The 15,477-nt window shown below is 34.7% G+C and overlaps 1 protein-coding gene across 19 annotated transcripts in view; it reads left to right on the top strand.

Moving 5' to 3' along the window:
- Positions 1-15,477, top strand: part of CACNA2D3 (calcium voltage-gated channel auxiliary subunit alpha2delta 3) — a 531,247-nt gene that overhangs the window by 507,337 nt on the left and 8,433 nt on the right. For 16 of the 19 annotated variants that reach the window (XM_013188465.3, XM_048047530.2, XM_048047531.2 and 13 more), the window contains 2 exons: positions 749-804; positions 4,198-4,309. In XM_013188465.3, the coding sequence (XP_013043919.1) occupies positions 749-804; positions 4,198-4,309 (168 nt within the window). Of the gene's footprint in view, positions 1-748; positions 805-4,197; positions 4,310-15,477 lie in introns of those variants that run through there. The other 3 variants (XR_007158072.2, XR_007158070.2, XR_007158069.2) reach the window with 3 other exon arrangements.

Here is a 15,477-nt window from a genome sequence, read left to right as displayed (position 1 = left end):
CAGGAAAAGAAATCACGTTAAAATCAGACTGATGCAAGCCATAACTACTTCAAAAATTTTAAGAAACTTTCTGTGATTACAAATACTGTCGTTTCATGTTCCTATGATAAACTGGATGTTGGTTTTATATTCTTTACACTCACACTGACTGACAGACTGGTATGTTTCAGTCCATGCTTCAGAGTAAATTGCAGTATTTTTAGTTGAGAAAATGCATTCTCTACACGTCTAGTTAGAGCTGGATAGACGCTGGTTAATCAGTCTTTGCCACTCCTAGGAATAAAAAGAGTTTTATTATTTTAAATCCAAAAGTAATGCTAGGAATTATTTTATGTGTACTCTTGTATGGTAGCCAGAACAGTTACAAACATATGGCATTTTACTGGACAGTCAAAATACACTGCATGCTGAAGAAGAGCTTTCAATAATGTTCAACAGTAAAAATGCTGTATGCTGCTGTGCACTGAGAATTTTAATGGAGACCAGATAAGAATAAGAATGCTGCTTAGTAGTAGATTAATCTGTGATTTATTGATTAATTTCAGAATGAATTCTCAATGGTAAGGTACAACACAGTGAAAATACGAGAATAGCAGAAGTTGATTACCCCAGAATTACACTAGCCACATGAATTTCAGTTCTAAATTAACTTTTATTTAGAATAGGATTAATGGTATCAAACTACAGGCAATTTAGTGTTTCGAAAATATTCTGTGGGATAATTTGAAATATCTAATCATTTCTGTAGGTTCCTTGTGGAGTTTAATCTATGCAGTTGGTGGCACTCTGATCTAACAGCAAAAGGTAAGTGTAATATACATATATATATATATTTTTTTTTAATTTAGATGTAAATATTTTTTTAGATTAAATAATAGACTTCTGTTAAAATTGGTTTGTCTCTCATTTAAGCATCCTTTTCTTTTTTTAATGTTTTCCAAAATATAAGATAATTAAGATATTTGGATAACCAGAGTGCTTGTGTGCACTTTAGGAATACAGTACACTACTGTAATAGACAAGTTAAAATAGTAAATAATGATTTTTTCTACAATGTTTCCCTTCATTCCAAAGCAATCTTTATGAATAAAGCAATTACACTAGCCTTTTTCTGATTATACTATTTATTTTTTCCTGGGGCTATTATGACATGTAGGAAGTTCTTGTGCTGGAGAATACAATTTCAACTAAATTCCAAAGGAACATGGTCATTTCAGTATAATTTCATAAGGAGATAAGTTTTAAAACTTAAGATAGTAAATTTTTTACACTTTGATTTTTAAACAAGAGAGGTTAAAAGTATATATTTTTAATCTTCCTAATCAAAATATTTAAAAACAAAAAAATCTGGATTTATAAAAATTCAGTTTACTCAAACGATATTTTAAAATGTTGAGGCCTCATCTGAAATAATAATGATATTTTAGCCATAAATAATAAATCTTCTCCTAAGGAATGGAAGTTTTGAATTTCAGCTGCCTCCTATATTTTAGCTGAATTTTAATGACATTTTGGAAGTGTTGCTCAAAAGTAAGGGGCTAATATGCATCTGTGCTATTCAATTAGCTACTTCATAAGCCAGTTGTGCAGCATGCCCTTGACTGGTATAATGATTTAAAGTGAATTCTTCAGCTTCCTATTTGCAGTTTTCTATATTCTTCAACAAGGCAGGAGATAAAATTGTTACTTTAGATTTTAATTCCTATTTACATTGACTGGATACTAGGCTGTCTTTATGCCAGAATAAGATCCTGAAAAAAGTTAGAAGAGTTAGAGTATGGGGAAAATGGAACACCCTGATACCCTGGAATATTCCAGTGTCCTCTATAGTAATAAAATGTTGGAACTCTTCTAGAAAAAAAAATAATAAAAAAAATTACATATATATATATGTAGATATATATATATATATAAACTGTCCTAAGAGCAACTGGACAGTGTGGCAGTAAGTGGCAGAGCACTTGCAGCACTTGTCAGCTTCTGCCTAACATGTTTTAAATGCTGTGTAGGGGGAAAGGGAGGCTGAGATGGGTGTCTGCTGGAGGTGAAGATTTGATAAGAGCCTTCTGGAAATTGACGTGCATCGACTTAGTGTAGTGTTTCCCCTGCTGATGGAAACTACACTGCATTGCAAAGCTGAAGCCATTTCTTCTGATACATGAACAGTCTGTTGTAGATTGGATGCACATATACAAACAGCTCTATGTGAACCAGCTAGTCACCATTTGCTTTTCGGGCTGCTTCATAATCAGAAGTTTCTACATGAGTCTTCTAAAAACCAAGAGTAACATCCCAGTGATGTCCCTAAAGGTGATGAAAAATGTCTCACACTTATGGCTGTGAAGGACGCTAAGGTTTGCTGTGCTAGCCCCAGGAAAGGCAGAACTGTCCCTTACATCTGAAGAGGAATGGCAGTTATGCCAGTCTTAGAGCCTGGTGCTTGTATAACAGTGCAAAGCAGCCTGAGTAGGAAATGGGTGACTTTTTTCAATGTTTTTTACAAGTGTACTGTACAAATATGCTGTGATATATCCTGACATGAATATCCAATGGCACTTGCATTGTATGCTAGGGAAAACATCCTTTAAGGGCAGCATCCCTCTTCGTCTCATAAAAATAAATGTCTGTTTAGAGCACTACACATTATGAAAATTCAAGAGCATCCCCACACAGCTGCCAATTTACCAAACCCCAGTAGGAAAAGCACTCCTGCACAAGGTCCTGTAATGTCAATCACATTTGTAAATGTGAGGAAGAAGCTGACATCCTACACCTTGGGCAACCCCACCATCTTCTGGACTCTAAAGAGGGTCTGAAAATCTGAGACTGGTGTCAGGCTGGTCTGCCATTTCTGACAGCCTCTTTGTTATATGAATCTTATGTTGATACAAGTGAGAGTAGACCCAAAATTACAGATGAGGTAAATTTTGGCCATTCTTAGCAACACAGAAAGAGAAAAGAAGAGAAGGAAGAAGGTACAGTAGAACTAGTCAGATAATTTTTACAAAAATGCTAACTTGTTAAAGTTAGTTCCATAACGGAAACATCAGAAATAACTTTTCTGACCAGCTTTAGTACTTTTCTTGAGGTACTATTTGGGGGAATATTTATTTTAATTATATACAAAAATAAGAATAGTTCGGAAATGTGCATCCTAGTGCTTGATTGCAGATGTGGTTTTGGTCATTCCCCTGCCACTGTGTAACAGATACACCACTGGCTCTCAAACAGATTGTCTCTAATGGAAGATCTGTGGAGTCCCAGAGCCTGTTTAGTGTAATCTATTTTTGTCATACTTGGTCTTGTTTTCTCACTTAGCAATTAGTTTAAGATAGCCTTAACATTTGTGCTGATGTGCAAGTGTGTTAAGGAAGACTGAAGCGTTGGAGAGGAAAAAGAAAGGGAATGAGAGAGAGACACTGCCCAACAGATACATCAGCGTGAGAGTCAGAAGAGCTGCCTTCAGTTCCCAGCTCTGCTACTGTCCTGTAGTTTGACCTTGAGCCAGTCACACTGTTTCCTTGTACCTTGATTTCCCAAGCTTTAAGGCATAAATAGTGTCACTTCCTTCTCCCTTGCACTGTTTCGGCAAAAGGGCTTTGGACAAAAAGCATTATGGAGCCTTTATTATTACTATTTTGGGAAGCAGATTACAAGCATTAGTTCTGGATAAGGTAATGCTTCTGTCCCCTACCCACAGAGTTATTTTAACTGCTGAAAGTCTCTAAAGATCCCCAAGTAGTAATCCAAAAAAGTATTTTGGCTTCAGTAAAATCTACTACAATTTAGTTATCAAATACATGTAAACACCCATAGTTAATAAGTTAGTGATGCACAACATCACTGAAATAAAAACAACAGTAAGTCCATCCCAAATCCACAGAAAAAAGAAAGAATAAAAAACTTGTGCATAAACATGAAAAAAAAAAAAGGCTGGCAAAGGCTAAACCATGAATAACTACTTTAACAGTTATGTGTTACTAAATTACATTCCATGGATAAACTTTTTTTTTTCTTTTAATTGAAAAAAAATAGTGTTATGCACTGCCTAGGAAATCTCACAGGGTGGCAGAAGCTGAGTAACATTTCCATTCTCTGTGAGCTCTGTAATACAGCATCTCATCTTGTTCAGAATTTTGTATGCTGTTCTTCCCATGTTAACATCAAGATTTTTTTTTTTTTTTGCTATGCCTATAGCGCAGAGATTGAAACAAACCCTAGAGCCCTGTGATACTGAATATCCAGCTTTTGTTTCCGAACGCACTATAAAGGAGACCACGGGGAATATTGCTTGCGATGACTGTTTCAAGTAAGCCCTTTCAATTTTTTTTATACAACTGTTTGTGACAAAGAAGTAAAACTGAATTATCCAAGGTTATGTTAAAGAATGTACAAGTATGTTATGTTTTATCTTAAATAATGACCTCTGTCAGGGTGTCATTTCTCTTATTCTAAGGGTCATTTAGAAGTTTGATACTCTTAAATTAAAGCAGTGACTGTTGTTTTCTTTTAACAATGTAAAACCAGTAGAGACTTTTGCTAATTTCAAAGAATAGTGAAGTGTTCTCCTGGAAACAAGCAGCATTCTAAGGGCAAGTTCTGCAAAGGTTTAGATACAGAGAATGTTGTACTGTTAGTTCTCCTACACAGGAGTGAAACCCTGCTGGATAGGTTACAAGTTCCCCTGTGGTATGGTGAGATCTGGTTGTTTTGCTCGCATGCCAAACATGTTTCCTGCTTAGAACTGCTAGGCTGAAAGACTGGGAGAGGATTAAACCTATCCTGCAAACTTTCATTGCACGGAAGCTGAGTTAGTAGCAACAAATCTCACGTGTCAGTGCTGTAACCTTGTCAGTTCTGCCAGTGCTACTGTAAAGTCACTCCTCATAGGGTTAAAAGAAGACATATTTACAGTAATAATTTGTCTATTAATATAAATGTCCAGAAGAATTTATAAATCAATCAAAAATTGTTAAAACTGTCCCCTTCCAGACTAAATCAACATGCAATTAGCAAACAAAGGTGAAAACTTCTTCTCTTTGAAGTTAATAGGTACGCTTCTGGATTTGCTCCTAAATTTTCTCTTCAATATCTTGTTTTAGAACAGGAAATAAGAGTAAGTAGATTGGAGATATATTTTAAGTGCTAATAGTCACTTTTAATTTGCTGCTGAACAACTTCTAATTAAAAGGAAATTATTAATGTCTCATGTGAATAATTCTTCTTACATGGTCTTGTGAGATAGAAGCACAAGTGCTTTTTAAATTGATCCGAGGGAACCCTTTAAGTGTAACAATAGGTCCCACTAACTGAAAAAGGACAAACTCAACAAAATCAAGCTATGACTTTTCCACTTGACATATCAAATACAATGTATATTACACTGCTATGGATGCTTGTGCCAGCTTTGTAGAGTTCAAGCAGCTTTGTGATCATTTAGTGGGGGATTACTGAGAAGTTGTATAACAAATTATCATATCTCTCATGATTAAATATTGCAAACCGTCATGTCTCCATGAAAACAAGATTAATTTAACAGGACTAGGTTTTCTCAAAGGAATACAGATTTCAGTCTGTCTTCTTAGGTAACTTCAGGTCAAAGGAAATAACTTTCAAAAATAACACAATTCTGAAATGCTTGGACAGCGCTGAGTTGGAAACTGAGTTTAGTGAAAATTATAGTATTTCAAAATAATGCACTAAGATCTTTTTCATAGAAAAACATTTTGTGTTCCACAGTGGAACAAAAAAAAAAAAAAAGGAAAAAAAAAAGAAAACCCTGTAAGATACAAACTGATATCAAGGCACCCATTATTTTTCTCCACAAGCAATGACAAAACCTAAAGAAATAATCCAGAAGAACCATTAGATTCTCATGGGAAAGTTCTTCATTATACCATTTACCCACTGTCATTAACAATCTACAAATTGGATCTAAGATTGCAGACTGCATTAGATTCCAAATATTTTTGTTATAACCCAGGACACTTTCCCGCAGAACAGCTAAGGACTTTGACCCAAAAGTCCTTTGTAGACCTACATCTTCTGACACAGTTTTCTATTTCGTGGCCTCAGTATCAATAAATATTTTTACAAGCAAGTGTATTGCTTAATACTTATAATTCAAGAATGATGAGCTCAATGACTCAGAATTAGGGTTCAGCTTTATATGCAGAGTCTTAAACTGACACTGTGTTCTGCTCATCATCTATTGCGTACTGGGGGCTCAATTCAGATCCCATTGAGACAGTGGAATTATTTTATGCGCCCTCTTTGGATTGTGTTATAGATTAATCTGTTTATGATGTATACCTGCAAATCTTGATTGCAAATAGAAGAAGAGGTATGTAAATATTTAGCTGAATATGCATGCACTCTAATATTGCAGGCTTACCATTTCGTTTCAAGGACACTCTAGAAAAAGTCAGTATTCTGTGAACAGGTTTGCAACCAAAAGTTGTGCAAATACTCTGCTGCAAGGAAGTTTGTGTCACAAGTTATTTGTTCAAGTCACTGTCTTTCTTTCCTACAGTGTCAGGCACAGTAGAGCCCTTGTCTGAGTAAGGAGTGTAAAAGCAGTTGCATAGTAGAAGTGAAAATTATGACTGCTGTTAATTGAAACCATATAATGTTACTTAGATAACATTTTGGAGTACAGATACTATGTTATTGCTAACAAAGTCACAGTCATAGTCAACAAGGTCACATGGTGAGAGTCAAAGGCTCAGTCTGATTCAGTACTGGATGTGCTGTTACTGGTCTTGTAGGAATACTCAGCACTTCACAGTGCTTAATCCAAGGGGAACAGTTACCAACTGTAGTTATGAAAACTAAACCTTGTTCATATAAATGTTTCCAATCCTAGCATTTCATGATGGGTGCTTAGATTTAAAATATCCTCACAAATAAATGACACTCAGTAAAAAGGACTGCATGTTAATTACTTCATAAATAGCTGGCTCACCTTTGCAAGCCATCTCTGAAAACTTATTCAGGCAATGGAAGAGAACCTATAAACTGAAGTGGACTTAAGTCAGGCACTAAATATATACAGACATATAAAATATACTCTGTATATGTAAACTTATCTCTTACTAGCAGAAAATAAATACTACTTTGAGATAATTGGCAATGTTTAAAACTGATTTTCAAAAATATAGGTTTTATTAAGAAAGCAGGAGCCTAAAAGAAAATAAGAATTAACGTAAGAATGTCATTAGGGTCAGGGTTTGGCTGTCCAACCCTGTAATTTTTTGTTATTCAATATCCCAACGATTATTAAATTAATCTGTTATTTAAACAGCAATCAAAAACAAGTCAACCCACATTTTCTAAGCACTGTCAACAAAAGAGAAAAACTAGGATTCTTTAAAAATCTGAAATGCTTTCATGTTTTCCAGTAAGCTATTCCCTTTTATAGGAAAAGAAGAAAAAAAAAAAAGAAAGGAGGGGGGAGGTACATCAGAAAACTCAGATGATAGACTGTTAAATGTTCCATGGCAGCTTCAGTACTCGAAATAGTTAATTGCCAAAGAGAAATTCTTTTTTATCAATGTTGACTGGCGCTCTTTCTGTTGAGTCAGAAAGATACTAATGCCAAAGACCCTTAGTGTAGGTTTTAAAGATGTTCTGCTGTTCAGAGATGTGTTTTTGATTAGGCATTAGATTTGAACTCTTTGGCTAAATAAGCATCTCAATGCTTTTGCAGTGTTGTGAGGTATTGCCCCAGTATGTTAGCCAATTTTTAATGCAAGTATGTCAACCAAAATTCTCCAGCGGCTCTCACCAGTTACATGACCAGTTTTTGCCGTTTGCTACTCTCAGTGTTGCAGAGTTTAAAAAGCACTAAAAATTATGTTTTGTTGTTATAAATTAGAATGGACGATAGCTGTTATGATATCTGACCAGAAAAAGATGCCTGATATTTTTAGTATATCTATTCATCCATTTTTAGAACAAACAGGAAGGAAAAAAAAAAGTTTTCTCTCATTGCAAATCTAATTTTCACATGAAAATTCTGATATTTTTGTTTAGTTTCATTCATATTTATAAATACCATTAATTTTACCATTAACTCAGGCAGCTATGAGAGTGGGTATAGATCATCTGTAAACACAGCAACTTACTCATCAAAATACTTGATGGATTTAAATATTAAGTATGTATTAGAATTTCAAAGTTGAATTGAGTGCATGGTGCCAAATTTGCATGTGCAACTCTAGAAACTATGGATATAGAAATCAGGCAGCAGTTGCAAAGTCAGATGTTTAAAAATCTGCCCTTTTAACTTCTCTTCATGTGTGATAATATACTGGACCTCAGTGCAGTTCAAGAATCTGGCAATACATCCATTGACCCCAAAACCAAAGCCCCCTTCTATTTCAGTTGCAGTAATTGTGGTTGCACAAGGTGAATACCATAAACTTGAAGAAGTAGTTTTGTTCCTAGTTGATTCTTTGTGCACAGACTTAAAACACAAAATAAAGAGAAAAGTAAATACCAGAAAGGTATATGCTCACTAGGGAAGCAAGGAAATATGTAGCTACAATCATCCTAACTCAGGGAAAGACTTTTGCACTTGTCTTAATTATGCAAGATGAAAAGTATTTCCTTTACTATGTTGTATACTTCATGAAAATTAATTGTTAAATTAGTAGGAATTGCTCAATTGATTAAACACTGTCCCATGTACTATATATTTGCCCCATTGCATTGTTAGTAAGCAGACAATTATCTGACAGGGAAGATCATCAATAAAACAGATGACTTGTCTTGCTTTCTTTAGAGGCTGAGAATTGTGTTCTGTTCATTGTCAATAAGAAGAGATAAATGATGGTGGAATTATAGTTCATGATGACGCTGAACCCTTTGTGTAGATTTCTAATGGCAAATTTAAGACTTGTCCACTGATTGCACTTATTTGGCAGTAACAGATAAATAACGATGCAAATTAGATTCAGATTGTTCAGGGCATGAGTATATCGGTGTCAGGAATAGTGTAATCTGTAGACATTAAAATGGTAATAGTTTTTAAAAACCACTTAATCTTGAGCTATGCCATCATTTGCTAAAATGTTTCTGCATTTTTTGATCGTAGAAGCTTGCCAAACTGCTGTACTTGATCGTGTTTAAAATGTGTAAATAAATATGCAGTTCAATTTCCCATGAAATAAATAATCATTTGCCTTTTCAGATGTAGTTAGTTTACTTCTAAACAAATCAGCTTGCCACATAAAACAAGCAAAGCATCAAGGGCCAATTTCTTCTCATTCAGAGCTCTATATACATGCATCAGAATATCCCTGTAGATTTCCTAGAGTAGTTTGGGCAGTAAATTATTATCAGTCTTCTACAAGACATTTTAGATTGTATTCATTTTACCATATCCATCTTATATGACCCTGAAGCAAATGTTCCCTATATTTCGCCACACTTTATTTTTAGATTGTGTGTTTTATATGGCTGTTTTTTCAGCAACCATGTCAAGTTCACATGTGATACCATATAAATAAATGGTTTTGACCTATGCCCATGTTGAGCCAAAGGTATGCTATAGTCACACTGGTGATCTTGACGATGGTGAACAGATTTTAATCTCTAAGAGCTTTACTTATATGTTCATTGAAGTCAAGGAGCATCTTAAAGGGAAACAGCATTCCACATACTTCAGTAGCTAATTCTTGAAGTCTCAAGAGTCAAAATTGTGTCTATGGAGTCATCTTGCACCTCTGTTTTGAAATCAGGATCTTCCAGACTTTCAGAATATTTATCAATGTTAGAAAGTGTTTGGAGCAACATTAATATTGGAAGAACCTTGTAGTAGCCGAAGCCCCCAAACTCCATGAGATCCCGAAAGATCGGTTTCTGCTCTTCCCTAAAAAAAAATTAATAAAGTATCAAATTATGCAATCTGGTCTAGTGGAATTGTTTACTAAAGGTTTTTATACTTAGTGTAAAATCCTATATCATGTTACCAACACGTCTCCAATGTGTATGCTGACTAATTTCCTCTTTATTCCAAAAGCAACAGTGATTATACTGTTTGTCATGGAGGTGCAATTTAAAGTCACCATATGGGTAATTTTATCTTTACCCTTGATAATGTATATTTTGAATGACCAGTTCAGGAAACACTGTAAATTACTATTTTCATTTAAGAAAATAGGTGTATGAAATAATAGGACATGATATCCATGTTACCAGGAAGGTCTGTGCCTGACAGTCATTAGTTTAACAATCCTTTGGACAGTTGTCAACACTTTATTTTTTTTTAAGGCAAAGATTTTTAATATTCCGTCTTTGTTTTGGACCCTTTTTAATGTGTTAGTTGAATTCAGTGTTATAGCTGCATATACACGGAATAGCACCTAGCATTGGAGATAGCCTTTCATTATTATTCTCAATTTCTGTTTATATCAAAGTTTTCCAAAAGGAATCAAAACCTTGGAGTTTGCTTGTCTAGTTGACAAAGCCATGCACATCTCTATTTGCTAATTCAGACTCTGTCTCTCCATTTGTTTGGCATTGTAGTGGTCATGAAAAATCTAGAGAATAAAAAAAATCACTATGGATCAAAGGATAAAAAGTATATTTAATGTGAAAAAAATAAAATAATTAACCAGAGTAATCTCTTTTCAAACATCATTTTGATGGTAAGGAATATGTACTGAATGAAATGAGGATTCCACAGAAAGTAGAGAAAGATAAGGAAATGTACAGTGGTCTTTTCTTGCAGTTGTGTACAACTTTTTCATAAGGAAACTTCATAGCACTGACAATGTGGTCCATCTGTAAGTACTATAAAATCTTGGAGATGCATTGGGCAGCTTCCTAGCAATTCAGTCCATTGATGTTTTCATCTCCTATGAAGAAAGAATGAGAGAGCTGGGAATGTTCACCCTGAAGAAAAGGTGGCTCTGGGGGGACCTCATTGGAGCTTATCAATGTGTTTTTTTTTTTAAAAAAAAAGATGGAGAGCAACTTTTTGCTTGGGCAGATAACAATATGACAAGAGGGAATGGTTTTAAACTGAAAGAGGGGAGATTTTAATTAAATGTTAGGTGGATATTCTTCACTCAGAGAGTGGTGAGGCACAGGAACAGGTTGCCTAGAGAAGTTGTGGATGCCCGATCCCTGAAGGTGTTCAAGGCCAGGTTGGATGAGGCCCTTGGCAGCGTGATCTGTTGGGTGGTGTCCCTGCCCATTGCAGAGGGGTTGGAACTAGATGATCTTTAAGGTCCCTTCCAACCCAAGCTGTTCTATGATTCTGTGATGATTCATAAGTTTCACTGTAGGGTTGTTTTGTTTTGTTTTGTTTTCTGACAAGTAGGATGAGTTGTGCTCCATCTCTTAGCTCCCCAGTTCCCCACTTATATCTTCCAAATAGCCCACAGCTGAACTGCTTGAGAAGTTTACATAGAAAATTTAAGCGTGGGAAAGTGGTGATCTCCACTCATTCAGTGTTCATAGTTAAGCTCAGTAGTGCTGTAAAACGTAAATATTACCACTGCTTAAAACTTAACATAATTTTACATTTTAAACAAGCCTTAATAAATATTAACCAAATGATAGATAGTAGCTGACACAGTGAAAGGATGCTTTGTAATGACAAGAGATTTAAATTGTTGTATGAATGTCATAATATATTCATCCGAGTAGTAATATACATATCAAAAATTGTTTGGAACAGGAAAACTTATTAAAATTGGAAGACACTGAAGTGAATTTTTAAAGCCAGGCATACTTGTGAAGAATTGCTAATAGTTAGAAACCCATTTCAGTTTATAATATATTAACAATATAATACAGCCTGACTGATGACAAACAACACAAATATGACTTAGGCATCTGTACATTTAACACTTCTCTTTATAAAGGACTTGGGAGTTTAACAGATATTTAATAACCTTTGAGTTTGAAAAACAACGTGAATCTTCATATTTGAATGCCATGCAGGGGACATTTATATTTCCTTAAATAATACAGAGTTTTTAATAGCTGTGGAGATGATGACATGCAGTGTACTTAATTCTTTCAGATTTTGTATTCTCAGTCGTTGGTAAAGTTTATATCTACACAAATGAACAACATCCTTGTAAAGCACATTGTGGACACATACAATGAGCATTTTAGTTCTATATTTTATTACACTTTTTTTTTTTTTTTAATGCAACTCCTGATCATCCCTGCTGTTTATACATCAGTTTGTGTTTCATGGCAGTCCTGGACCATGCCAGCTTAATTTTCTGTATGAAATGAAATCAAAAGTTCAGTCCAGGGAGCTAGACAAGCTAATTTGAAATACATCCCCAGAGTATGAATAAGGTAGACATTAGATCTTTAGTATTGCCTTTTTTGGGTAGATCTGTTCTTATTTGTTCCTGGGGGGTTGGACTAGATGATCTCTCAAGGTTCCTACCAATCCCTAAACTTCCGTGATTCTCTGATTGTGCCACCCTAGGTACTGATGTACGGATAGTCTGTATTGATTGACATTGTAGTTTTCCTATGGATGTAATCTTAATCAAAATAGTATCGGAATTTCTTACTCCTGTTTATATACAAGTAGAAAAGATCAATGAACAAATATTTAAATAGCTGTGAACAAATAGTATTTAACTATCATTGATGTAATTATAGTCTATATTCCTAGAATTCCTGTTCTCCTAGTAGCTCTACAAAGAGTCTCTGTCTAAAAACAGTTCCAGAAATCTTTACATTGATGTGTTTATTCTTTGAAAAATAGACTTAGGAACTAGTTCAAAAAAATGCAATGCAGTTGGTATCACATAGCTTTGTTATCATAGTTATACTGATTATAAATGTTAAAAACCTGATAGAGATTTGTAAACCTAAACCTAAAACTAAAATAAATCAAAGAAGCACTACTTATGTATTTGTGGCTTTCTAATTTTTATACTGTAATCGAGCTCGCTTTATAATATAACTATACTGACACAATAACTGTTCGGCTGTTTAGGCAGGTGGCTTGTTGTACGAACTATACAAATTGCTTCTTTGCTATAGTTAGATCAGCTTTGTAGAGTAGACCTAAATAGTAGTTAGCCCTCATGCAGTTCAGAACTGACTTTTACAATGTCATGTGATATCTGTGAGCCTTCCTAAATCAGAGGAAATCATCTAGCTTCTTGATATTTAAATTATATTTAGAATTTAGCTTAGACATCGTCTAACATTTTAAAAAATATCTGAGATTTCTCTTAATACAAACCCCAACTACTTGAGTAGGACTCAAATGCTAAAAACACACATTGGCTAACGCCATAGTAGAACTGCATCTCTCTGTCTTCTGCTAACCTGTGACCAATGTCAGAAAGCAACGCCTGAGTTTTAAGATCCCTCTGATACACTGTTTTATGCCCATTACTGTATCCCCTCTGTTGTTTCTTGTAAGCAGTTTATCATAGAATTGGGTACTCACTGACTAGGGAGACCCGGTTATGCCAGTCTCAAAAGTGAGCTCAAATTTGTTCAGGAACATCAACCTTGACTAACATTTAACATTTGTGGGATTGCTGAGCTTGATTTCTTTGCAAAAGTTTTGCATTCCACTTTAACTCTAGTGATCCAAAATTCTCCATAATCTTACATCCTCATAAAGGTGGGCATCTGGACTAGAAATCCTCAGTACACAAGTACTTTTTTCATTCCAAATTCTATATACCCAAAACTTTTGGATGTTTGTAAAGTTTCTAAGATGTGTTTGGTAAGGTATTATTATCTGAGCTGTAGATTTATGAGAAAGCTTTCCCTGATTGATAATGAGAGACGAAGGGCACTTCTGGGGTTTACTGTATCAAACAAAGCAGTTCCCAACCATGCAACAGCTTTCCAAGGTTCCAGATTGTTGGCAGGCACAGGGACAGTGAGGATGATATTGTTAAGTCCTTGAATCTAAACTTTGTTTTAAGTAGGTACATTTATACCAACACCAAATTGTGCTAGTCAGTGAGGCTATATGTGGTAGCAGTATGTTGCTTGCATGGGGTCACGTTACAGGCCTGAAGCTAAGAGCTTATCTGTGTCTTTTTATATGAGAGAATGACTAGCTGTTTTTTCATATAGTTTAACTTCACTAATAAATGTTACTATTGGCATATATATTATTTTTACAAATTGCGTTAAAGATATTCCATTCTCTACCATCGTTTATTTGGAAGAAAACAAAACAAAACAAAACAAAAACAAACAAAAAACCACACACAAGTAGCCCAATTTATGATTGTGATATAAACATTTAATTCATTCATTTAAAAATGCGATAAGTGAAAGAAATGTGGGTTGGAAATGTAGCTAGCAGCCTGGAAAGCACATGATAGGAGTTGGGTAAAGCACAGCAGATATCTGCACTTCAGTTGAATGGTTAAAGTTTGTTCCAGACCATTAGGGATGAACATTTGCAACCAACAGTTATGTTAGGAAGAGATATTTGAGTGCAGAGTGCACAACATTTTCCGTTTACTGTACCCTGGTGCTGGTATGTTTTTTCTTTCTCTAAAAAATAGGAAAGATCAAATTTGACAGATATGAAATGTAATCTCAAATTAAAAACTAATCTTAATCCAAAATACTCAAACTTCTATAATTCATGTTTGCACTCAAAAAAAATACAATGAAAGGCCTGGAGGGAAGTGGCCAGCTTTACATAGATGTTCAAACATCAGAGCTTCCAGTGGGGACTGAGTTGAATACCATAGAAATTCAGAATATTTTTTCAAGTCTTTGTGCCTGCATTTAGGTTGCCAATTTGAAAACATTGTCCTATTTTTTTTTTCCAGTTCAAACAATCATAGTGAAATTCTTCCATGTTTTGTAGGATTCTTCTTCATGGGCAAAACAACTGCTAGCTAAAAGGTCTCTTTTTTATTGCCTCCTAAAAGAGACTGATTACAGAAAAAAAAAAAAAAGGAAAAAAAAAAACAGGAAAAAAAAGAATATACATATAATGGATTTTTTTCCTTGAATCGGGGTGTTAAAGCTTATGATCATGAAATCAAATATGAATCTAAACAGCTATTTAAATGTTTGTAGAATTAAAATCCTGCCTAAACTGTGTGTTTATTGCAACCATGTACTTGACTGCATAGCTAGCATCTGTCATCATGAGCATGGATATAATAGCATATTTTTGTAAAATTAAAAAAAAGAAAAAAAGAAATATTAGCTGTAAAATATGTCATATAGATCAAAATAATTCTTAGTCCTGAGATACATGGTTTAAAGCAAAGCACAACAGTGCAGTGTATCCGTGATAAAGCAAGAATTAAGTTTTAACTAGAAACACACAGCACTGTCTTTAAATAAATTGAATTGCTCTTAATGCTGGTGTCATACTCAAATCGTCTCCAAACTGCAAAGAAGTATCTTCCATTCTGCAGGATAAGGAAAAGATATTTTCGCTAAATTTTTGGTTCGTCAAGCATAACCTTGTCCTGTATCTTCAGGGTTCCCCATTGC

This window comes from Anser cygnoides, chromosome 10, assembly GCF_040182565.1.
Source record: "Anser cygnoides isolate HZ-2024a breed goose chromosome 10, Taihu_goose_T2T_genome, whole genome shotgun sequence".
In the NCBI taxonomy this organism is placed as follows: domain Eukaryota; kingdom Metazoa; phylum Chordata; class Aves; order Anseriformes; family Anatidae; genus Anser; species Anser cygnoides.
This window is presented reverse-complemented; position numbering and strand designations above follow the sequence as displayed.